Source organism: Protobothrops mucrosquamatus, unplaced genomic scaffold (assembly GCF_001527695.2).
Source record: "Protobothrops mucrosquamatus isolate PMUCROS unplaced genomic scaffold, P.Mucros_1.0 scaffold973, whole genome shotgun sequence".
Taxonomy (NCBI): domain Eukaryota; kingdom Metazoa; phylum Chordata; class Lepidosauria; order Squamata; family Viperidae; genus Protobothrops; species Protobothrops mucrosquamatus.
The window spans coordinates 139,270-150,761 of NW_015387216.1; the positions used below are offsets into that span (position 1 = coordinate 139,270).

An 11,492-nucleotide genomic window follows, 5' to 3' on the forward strand; every position below is an offset into this window, starting at 1 on the left:
GCTTCCCCATTGACTTTGCTTGTCAGAAGGTCACAAAAGCAGCTCACGTGATCCCCAAGACATTGTAACCGTCATAAATATGAACCAGTTGCCAAGCATCTGAATTTTGATCAGGTGACCATGGGGATACTGTAACAATCATAAGTGTGAGAAACAGCCATAAGTCACTTTTTTCAGTATTGTTGTAACTTTGAACTGTCACTAAACAAACTGTTGTAAGTCGAGGACTACATGTACTTAACTGTTAAGAAACCACTCGTACTGTATATACCAAATTAACTGAGCAGTCTGGAACGTTTCTCCCATACTTGTTTCCTACTACTCAAAATGGTACAAGGAGATCTACATATGATAAGTAGGGAGAGAGGACCATCTCCTCAAATGCAGCTGTTTCTGTGGGCTAAAAACAAGGTGATTTTTAAAGTGACCGTTCATTTGAACCCAGGCTTTTCTGCGGTATATATTATGTGCATTTCTGAAATTGTGTCGCAATTGTTGCAAGGGACAAGTTTACAAATGAGTCTTTATAGAATCTCCAGTACTTTTCTGAATTCCATAGTGGGCAAACTGGTTTGACTAAGCCTGTATGCCATAAAAATCCATTATTTCTACATGTTGAGAAGTTACTGTGAAAGAGAACTGAAAAAGTCACCTTTCGTTAAAAAAACAACAACAACAATGTGCACTGAAGAGGTTAATAAAACCATGATTTAAAAATGTTTGTGTTTTGATGTCTGCAGTGCTAGGTAGGTGAAATGCAATGCAGGGATGAAGTGTTATTATGTGGGAAAACCTAATTAGCCTATATCAGTATCAAATCTGAAAATTTAATAAAGGTGATTCTTCTGTGTGTGCAAATACAGAATTACAAAGGATCACGTGAAAACCTTTTTTATGATGGATCTAGCAAACAGCATGCCTTCTGCTGAATTTCTATACTGGTGCTAAATGTTTCTTTGCCATATCTCTACATATGAAATAAATGAGCAGGAGAACCTATACTATTTCAGACAAGTGACTGTCTAGCACAGGGGTAGGCAACCTTGGCTCTTTTATGACTCGTGGACTTCAACTCCCAGAATTCCTGAGCCAGCCATGCTGAGGAGAAAGGGAGAGGTTTCCATGCTGAGCCATGCTGGCTCAGGAATTCTGGGAGTTGAAGTCCACGAGTCATAAAAGAGTCAAGGTTGCCTACCCCTGGTCTAGCCTCTTCTTAAAAACCTCCAGTGATGGAGCACCCACGATTTCTGGAGGCAAGCTGTTCCACTGGTTAATTGTCCTCACTGTCAGGAAGTTTCTCCTTATTCCAGGTTGCTTCTCTCTTTGATCAGTTTCAACCATTGTTTCTTGTCCTGCCTTCTGGTGCTTTGGTGAATAACATGACCCCCTCTTCCTTGTGGCAGCCCCTCAAATACTGGAATACTGCTATCATATCTCCCCTATTTCTTCTTTTCTTTAGACTAGCCAAACCCAAGTCCTGCAGCCATTCTTCGTATATTTTAGTCTCCAGGTCTTTGATCGTCTTAGTTGCTCTTCTCTGAATTTTTTTCAAACTCTCAACATCTTTTTTGTCATATGGTGACCAAAGTTGTGGTCATTCTGTAGGAATGTGTAGTTTAGCTTTAGTGAGGAAGATATTAGCAGGAAATGTGATAGCTGAGGTCAGAAGTGGATGCTATAGCATCTTCTGCTTGGTAATTGTCATTACTGCTGGACACTTTTCTGTTCTTCTGTAATATTTAATTATCCAACACATGGCATGGTGTCGTAGCTCAGTAAATCATTGTGCTTGTTATTTTATTTCATATCACTGGCTGGAAGAGTGAAGGTTCGATGCACTGTGTAATGAAGATGTGATGCACGCTGTGTTACAGAGCTGGGATGGCACCTCTGGGTGACGTTCCACATTTAGCTTGACCTTTAGCTGATGATTGCTAACAGTTGTCTCATTTCATTTCTATTTCTTATTGTTACAGACAGATTTTGAAAAAGATGTGGATATTGCTTGTCGGTCAGGTAAGGCTGTCCGAGCACCAAATGAAATGAAATTAAAAGTAGCTTTATCCTTTTGAAGGATTTGATTCCTTTTTAACAACATGAGTGCCTACAAACCTTAAGAGGGGTTCAAAATTTGATAAAAAATAGTGTTACTGTATAAACTGAGTATGAAAAAAGTACATTTTTTTTAAGCAGGTTGGGAAAACTCAGGTGCTACAAGGTTTTAAAAACAACTTCTCTGAGACAGCATCTGAGTCTGTATATATTAAATCATCTGCATATGCAAGCACGAAAGGATTAGGAAAGAAAAGTACTTATAATTGGAGCAGAAGTTTAATTGGCAAACAAATTCATATAACTCCCACATATACATATGTATATTTTTTCCATATTCAGTTAATGCTGTGCTTGATTAAATATGGCTATAGCTCAATAAAATGCCAATTGTCATCAGTCACAAAGCACTGAGTGTAAAAGGGTAGAAAGGTCCTTTTTCTATAAGCCAAAAACTTTGCCATCAGGTTCTCACTAAAATCTAAGGGAGCAAAGATGATCCACCAGATCTGAGCTTCAATTTTTATTTATTTTATTTTTATGTATTTACTTATTCAACTTGTACAATTGCCCATCTCACATTTGTGGTTCTGTTTTCAATATAATAAAAAAAACACCAAATAAATAATGAATAAACAAAACCCAAAAATCAATAAAACACAATGACCCCCTTTAAAACCAAGTTAAGAACCCAATTAAAAATCAAATTTACAACCAAAAAACAGAAAAAGCAGGCAGGTGAAAATCTTGAATATAATCACTTAGGCAGGCTCTAAACCATAACAGCACCCTCAGGCATATTTGGCAAAACCATATTGTAGACCAGTGATGGCGAAACTTTTAGAGACCGAGTGCCCAAAAACTGGCCCCACCCCTGCTCCACCCCTGCCCCGCCCCCGTTCCGACCCCCCATCCCCTGCCCCGCCTGCCCGCAGGGCCACTCACTGCCTCCAGGGCCCGCCGCAGATCGCCCAGGCAGCCCAGCAGCGCTATGGCGGTCACGCCCTCTGCCCGCACCCTGCAGCATCAACTGTGCACAATGGAGTGTGAGGGTAGAGTCTTGTCTATGCTGCCTGGCTGCCATGTCCTTGGCTGCGCTGCTGCGCATGGGCCACGCTCAGGGGCGACTCTCCTTCGGGGGGCTGCTGGAGAGGAGGGGGTCACGGGGGGAGGCAAGGCTGGGGCAACGGCACGGGTGCCCACAGAGAGGGCTCCAAGTGCCGCCTCTGGCACCTGTGCCATAGGTTCGCCACCACTGTTGTAGACTGTAGAGCCTTTCAGAAGACAAGTAAGGTTGGAACTAATCTAAGCTAATGGGAGGAATGATGTTCAAAAGGCAGGTGCTCCACCAAAAAAGGCTGTCCTCCTGGTTCTCATCAGATGGCACTTCTTTATAAACAAGATGGGTAACATACTGGACCTGATGAGAGGAGGTAGATGTAACTGGAGAGAAGCAGTCCTGCAAATAACATGTCCCCATGTTGTTTAGGGTTTTATAGGTTATTACCAACACCTTGAATTAAACCTGAAAGCAAACTGGCATCTAATGCAGCTTGTGGAGCAGAGGTGTAATATGCACAGATCTCGGAGCACACATCGCACTGCAACATTTTATCCCAGCTGAAGCCTCTGGGTGGTCTTCAAGGGCAGCTCCATGTTGCAGTGATCCATTTGGGAAGTGTGTAACTGAGAGTAGACTTGCTTGTCCAGGAACAGGCACAACTGGCAAGGCTGTGTAGAGGTCCTCGTGGTGGCCCTCCTAGCTATAACTGTTATCTTCTCTTTAAGCAAGAGTCATGAGTTAGTTGGAAGTTAGTTCAACTTCATCCAGCTCCACAGATGATAAGACCCTAGAAACTGAAGGCCCCAAAACCCAAAGCCACTCAGTCTTGCCAGGGTTGAGCTAAAACCTGTTGTTGTCATCCAAACCTCCACCATATCCAAACACCAAGAAAGGACAGCACAGTTAATTCACTTAAGGACAGAGATACAACTGAGTATCATCAGCATACTGATGATACTTCACCCCATGACAATGAATGACTTCAACAGCAGCTTCATATAGACATCAAACAGGAGCAGAGTTCTCAACCTTGTGCTCCCCACAAATGGTAGGAGCTGAGGGCGGGACTTCACACTCCCTATCAACATTGACTGGAATCAGCCCTGGAGAAAGACAAAGAACTAGCACAATACAGTTCCACCCAGCCCCAACACTCATAGCCAGTCCAGAAGGATACCATGATAAGATGATCAAAGACTGCCAAGAGGTCAAGAAGACCAAGGATGAATGAACTACCCCATCCCACTCACAGCAGTGATCATCCAAAAGCATGATCAGTGCTGTTTCCCTCCCATACCCTGATCTGAAACCTAACTGAAAGAGGTCCAGATAATCTGCTTCATCAAGAATCCTTTGAAGCTATTTCACAACCACTTTGTCAACAACCTTTCCAAAAAAGGGGAGGTTAGAGACTGGACAAAAGTTATCAAGAATAATTGAATCTAGTGATGGTTTCTTGAGGAGTTCCTCTTGTGTCAGTGAATACATGGCAAACTGTAAATTGTTCCCGTCAATGTGCTTATATATCACTGCAAACAATACATTAATACTGTTTCATTAAGTTGAAATGGCTTTCCTAGTTTCCTTTGAATATAAACACTTGTTAATTACATCTGCACTTCACAACGATGTCTTTATCTCCCTTCCTTGGCAATTTAATGATACTGTGATTTTTAGCTAGATTTTCGAAACAGAGTCATTCATTTCAATTCCTGAAAACCAAAGGAAATGTGATACTACTTTCCAAAACATGTCTGCTTAAAAAGGATTAGGGAGAAGCACTCTATTGAAAAAGACAGTTTTATGGTAAATATGACCAGGTTTCATTATTAAAAATTAAAGATTTAAAATTTGACGCTCTAAATGAAAGATTTAATAAAAGGTGGCTGGCTGAAATGATTTGACATCTGCACTTAGGAAAAATCTAATGACAATTTTCTCAAATGGATTTTTATCAATTTCCGTTAAGAATTACATTACAAGAAGATTTGAAATGGTCTAGTCCCTCTCCTCTATATCCTTGCTTCGAGGCAAATAGTTTTTTTTTGTTTAATTGAAAATAGAAAAGCAATCACACATCTTCTAATAGAATAATTTGTCACCACGTATAACTCTCAGTAATTATACATGTTATAATATCAAGACTACCCTTGATTTCAGCTACCATAAATGGAAAAGAGGGAAGAAAAAACGGAGTGGATCCTAAAATAAATCACTTTCTCTAACAATTTAATCCTAAATGGTTGTCCTTTTCTTTGATATATATAATGTCATAATTGCTTTGTTTAAAACTTTTCAGCCTTCCTCAACTTGGCCCCCTCCTTTGTCCAGGCTGAAAGCAGGTTGAAAATTCGGGAATTGTAGTTTCTCCTCATGGCCAAGTTGAAGAAGGTTGATCCAGCACCAGTATGAGTAAAGACATTCTTTCAGATGGAATCCAGCTTCTAATTTCAGAGGTGTTTATCAATTTGTGCTCCTACTCTTTAATTCACAGTTCTCCATAAGGACATTGGGCCATGCCGAGCAGCTACGATAACAGGCACCCTATCTAGAATCTCCCTGAATGATGATGAAGAAGACAAGCCAGCCAACCCTGAAGGAATGAACTATTCCACATTGCCTGGGAATATAATTTCTAAAGTGATCATTCAGCAGTCGGGAGGCATGCATATGCCCATGAGCATGAGTGAATTAGCTAACCAGTGTCTTAAAAAAGACAACACTGAGCTACGGCGAACTGTCTATTTATGTACTGATGACAACCTGAGAGGTGCAGACATGGATGTAGTCCACCCTCAGGACCGCATGATGGAGAGTGACTACATTGTCATGCCTCGAGGTTCAGTGAACACACAGGCATCGCTGAAGGATGACAGCAAGTTGAATCTAGGCATGGAGACCTTGCCTCACGAAAGGCTTTTGCACTACAAAGTTAATCCTGATTTTAGTATGAACCCAAATGTAATGGACCAGTTCAGTATGAGTTTAGATCAACATCTCCCCACCCAGGAACACATGCAGAACTTGTCTTTTGAACCTCGTACAGCTGTAAAGAATTTCATAGCTTCCGAGATGGACGATAGCACAGGACTAGCAAGAAGCGAAACTGGATCAACCATATCAATGAGTTCTTTGGAGGTTAGTGATGTAGAAATGGAGTGCATGCATCCTGTTTTTATTGTGTCAAAGACAGATGAGGATGGCTTTCTCTCTCACACATACACACACACCAAAGACATGCAGCATGCAACTGTTTTCTCATGCTGCTGGACTGTCAACCCTACACCCTACGAGGTAGACCAGATCAGGAAACCAACTTCACAAAAAGATTAAAACTATACTATATTGAAATAGGCTGTAGTATCAGACTCTTGCAAGGTTGTCTGTGTTTCCCTTCCTTCCCTCTATTCCTATCTCTCTGGGCTTAATGCATGTTTCTGCACTTATTGTTGTACTAATGCAGGGGTCTTCAAACTCGGCCCTTTTATGACTCATGGACTTCGACTCCCAGAATTCCTCAGCCTCATGCCTGGCTGAGGAATTCTGGGAGTTGAAGTCCATGAGTCATAAAAGAGCCAAGTTTGAAGAGCCCTGTGCTAATGGCTTATGGAGAGTTTTTCTTATCTGACAGTAATTTTATAAAAAGATTTTTAATTACAGAACTAAGACAAACTAAACAATAACTGATAAAAAGTAAAAAGGGAGGTGCAGGAAAAAAAAGGTAGGGAAATAGACATAGAAATAGAAAAGAGAAAAATATTAGGAAAAATAAATATATATATATACAAAGAAATGACTTCCCCCTTTATGATGACAGGTATAAACAATTTTAGTAATGTATCATCTTTTCTTAAAATATAACAAATGATTTCCTTCCCACATCTCCTCTCCTATATATAAACAAATCCATAAAGTTATTGCTTCAGTTCTGATGTCACCAAAAGTCCATTAAGGGTTACCAGAGATAATATCTATTTTAATATAATATAAACCAACTTTATATTCTTTCCTTTTACTTCTAAGAATCTAGATCTTTAGTCGCTTCAAATAATGTGATAGAATTTTATTTCTTTTCATTTTTTTTCTTTATTATTAGCCTGGTCATACTATTAGACAGTGTGATGAGGCAAAATGTGCATTGTTTGATTGTTGTATTTTTGCTTGAATGATGGGAAGAGGCTTCTATGATTCAGGGGCTAGGCCTTGCCTCTTGTACAACTTGATTGGCTTTGCATACAATGCATCTTGAGCAGTGGTTCTCAACCTTTTTAATGCCACGACCCCAACCGGTCATAAGTCGAGGACTAAACCGGTCGTAAGTCGAGCACTAAACCAGTCGTAAGTCGAGGACTAAACCGGTCGTAAGTCGAGGACTACCCAACCGGTCGTAAGTCGAGGACTTTCCCTTCCCGGGAGCGCCGCACATGCGTGGTTCCGCCCCCTGCGCCGGCCGAGGTCTAGCTGGCAAGCGGCAGAGACGGAGCAGGCCAACCACCAGCTGGCCCAGCTCAAGGGAGGTAAGGCACCTGCCGGAAAAGGGGAAAAAAATGGCGGACAGCCTTGCTTGGCGACCCCCGTGAAATGGTCGATCGACCCCAAATGGGGTCCCGACCCATAGGTTGAGAACCGCTGATCTTGAGTATCTTGAAGGGACCTTTTTAAACAGAAATAGAATTGGTCAAGAGAGGTTCTAATTTATTGCCTATGTTTATCATAAGTACATATTTCTGTATATATGTTATCATTAACGTATGAAATTAAGCATTTTATACAATCCCTAGGAAGTCTATAGAATGCCAAAAATGGAATATCAAAGTAGGAAACACTTACTATTTCACACATTTCCTAGGCATCCGATGCAATGCTAAAAGGCAAACAAGCAAAGTATAAAATACTCCCACTAAAATGTCATTCTAGCCTCCCTTGTTGCAACAGGTAAATCAATATGGGTCTTTTTCACTTGGTTTTTTTCCCCCAGAAAGTCCTATAATGGGATTTCAAGATTTAACTCACCTTAAAAATAAGTATTGTTATTGTTATGGGCTATAAAAGACAAAGTTAAGTCAGACTGTTGAGGGCTGCACCAATGAAGAGTGGAAGGGATTGGGAAATGGGGAGCAAATGGAAACCCTTCTAGGCAAAAGAACAAAGAGAAACTAGTCATGTAAAGGAAGCAGAAGAATGGAAGAGAGAGTATAAAGTATCACCAGATCTTACGGGGTGCCTGAAAGAAGGCAAGAAGAGTTAGAGCAGCACTTAAAACCCAAGGCAAGGAAAACAGGTCCTTCCACAACATTATAAGGTTTTCTTAGGCTAAGTTATAGGAAGCAATAGAAGGAGAATAAGAACGAGGTTTCGGCTTTCCAGCATCAAGTCCAGTAGAACATCTGCCTCAGAATACTTTCCTTCCTTTAGCATGTCTCTAAAATCATTGACAATATTGAAAACCTTATACATTTATTTGTTTTGTTCACAAGGATAACATTTCCTTATGCAGGTCGACAATAATTTCTTTTCTTGCTGCTTCTTAGACCCAGCAAATGTTAAGTGATGGTTAAGCATTCTAAGTCATGTACATATTGGCATTCAGAACAAGAGCCGGCATGGCAGAACTATATCTGTGTCCCTCTTTTGTCTCTGTAATATCCCTTATGTATGAAGGAAAATCTATTAAAGCAACGTTGATAACTAGAAATAGCACGTCTAGAGAGCAAAGCATGAGACTAGAAGCAACTCTATTTCTGATTTGCTTTGCATTTCAATTATCTTTGCATTTCAATTATTTTCTTATCAGTTTGCTCCACCTAGAAGGTGAAAGAAATACTTCAACTAATATATGAGAAAAAAGAAAATATTCAGATTTTTTTTTTTAAAAAAAAAATCAGCCTATTCCATTTCATAGCACACTAAGGACTTAGATACAACCATATTGAGCTGGCATTTGTATTATAGATGGATATGCCACATCTGTGGAGGAATGTAGTCTGGAGTTGCAGGAGGGAGGGGCTTTTTCCCGGAGGGCAAAGAGACAATGGAGCTTGGAATGTCTGGTGGGCAGGAAGAGAACAAGGCTGGACCCTCCCTAGCAATCCACACCGTATATCTATAGTTATTTCAGTTAATTGTTTTAGTCTGGCAAGATTCTGTTTGTAAGCAGAAAGCAACTACTCAGAAGTAACTCCAAGTGCCATTCTCAGTTGCTTGGACCTGACAACATCTACTGAAATGTCTGTTTTTTGGTATGTTCCTCCTCAGTCAAAAGAAGGACTCACTCGATGTTGCCACTGGGTGTGCATTTAGACAGATGACATGTTTCTCAATGCTCAATGTAATCATAACCCCAACTATCTTGATAGCTTTTTACATAATTTACATTGCCATATTATCATTACTTCCGCGCAGTTAATTAGTCGTGTTAGTAAAGGGCACTGGTGTGATTTGTGGCCTCTGCTCATCCATTTTAAAATCTGAAAATGCAACACCAATGATTGTTAGATGCATAATAAAAGTGAGAAAAGAGTGCCAAGGCAATCAAGGGAATTGTGCAACTAGGAAATTACTTACCAAACCCTAATAATGCAAGCAGAACTTCCAGCTCCTGGTTTCAGCAGCAATTCTGAACAAATTCTGAGTTTTCAGGATCCATTCAGAGTATTTTCTACTTAAAGAAGAACATAGAAAATGAACGATTTATTATTATTTATTTAGAACAATTAACCAGTGGAACAACCTGCCTCCAGAAGCAGTGAATGCTCCAACACTGGAAGTTTTTAAGAAGAAACTGGACAGCCATTTGTTCGAAATGGTGTAGGGTTTCCTGCCTGAGCAGGAGGTTGGACTAGATGACCACCAAGGTCCTTTCCAACTTTATTATTATTATTATTATTATTATTATTATTATTATTATTATTATTATTATTATTATTGTTGTTGTTGTTGTTGTTGTTGTTGTTGTTGTTGTTGTTATTATTACTGCAAGTATCAAACGAACATTGGTGAATTAGACATACAGTAATTGTAGAAAATGTAGGTTTATTATTAAACATATAGTCACGTACAGCAGAAAAAAAACTTGTAATATGGCTTATTTAACAGACATTTCCCTCCTTCCTTTGGCTCCTAAGAATCAACAACTGTAAGAAAATAATATCCTATAATGATATATACCAGTGATGGCAAACCTTTTAGAGACCGAGTGCCCAAACTGCAACCCAAAACCCACTTATGCATCGTCGGGTGCCGGGTGGGTGTGGCCTATTGGGTGGGTGTGGCCCACTGGGTGGGTGTGACCCACTGGGTGGGCATGGCTGTAGTGGTGACAGCAGACTGGGTGGAACTAAAAAGTTCAATCAATTCCAACTTTGCAAGATCTTTTTTTTCCCCGCAAGAATTTGAAATTGACTGATTGATTGAACCTTTTTTTTTTGTACACGGCGGCAGAGGCCTAAAGCAAAAAGGTTTTATAGAAACCAGCTGAAGGTCTAGGACTAGGACGACGGTGTGCATGCCCACAGAGAGAGCTCTGAGTGCCGCCTCTGGCACCCGTGCCATAGGTTCGCCACCACTGATATATACATATGGAGATGTAAATGTTCACTTAGTGCTTCAGTAAGTACATTATTTAGCATGGATGGACAACTCAGCATTCTCTAAAGTCACCCAAATTGTTTAGATACCTCAAGAGTGTGTTAACAATCAAATAGGTGCCTTATACTGACAAAGGTTGAAGGCACCCATTGCTCAATTACAAAACTTCAATTTTTCCCAAATCAAAATGGTTTTTTCCAATGGACTACAGGTAGTCCTCAACTTATGACCAGAATTGAGCCCAATGTTTCTGTTGCTAAGTGAGACAGTTGTTCAATGAATTTTGCCCCATTTTACAACCTTTCTTACAACAGTTGTTAAGCGAATCATTGCAGTTGTTAACCGAATCATTGCAACACACTTGTTAAGTGAATCTGGCTTCCCCATTGACTTTACTTGTCAGAAGGTCACAAAAGGGGATCACAGGAACCCAGGACGCCGTGACCGTCATAAATATGAGTCAGTTGCCAGGTATCCAAATTTTAATCATGTGACCATGGGGATGCTGCAAAGGTTGTAAGTGTGAAAGGTCTGCAGGCAGAAATGGGCTGCTAGGAAAACATTCCTGTTAACAAAATTTTATTTGGGGGACTCCAGAGTGCTATATTGATATGTGTACATATAATTAAAGTTAAGTTTTAAAAAACTTTTACATGTTTACAAGGATAACTAGAACAATTGGATACTAATTAATTGATATTACTGTTAGTAAAACTACACCAATCTACTATCAGTGCCAAGTGTTTCCCAAGAAAGTTATACAAATAAAATAAATGATGAGGCCTATCAT

At 40.1% G+C, this 11,492-nt stretch overlaps 1 protein-coding gene across 1 annotated transcript in view; it reads left to right on the forward strand.

Annotated features, from left to right (window-relative positions):
• The window catches only part of LOC107290821 (adhesion G protein-coupled receptor B3-like), a 139,273-nt gene that overhangs the window by 107,784 nt on the left and 19,997 nt on the right, over positions 1–11,492 (forward strand). Inside the window, exons 9-10 of the mRNA XM_015819747.1 lie at positions 1,977–2,016; positions 5,610–6,253. Of these exons, the coding sequence (XP_015675233.1) occupies positions 1,977–2,016; positions 5,610–6,253 (684 nt within the window). The remainder of the gene's footprint in view (positions 1–1,976; positions 2,017–5,609; positions 6,254–11,492) is intronic.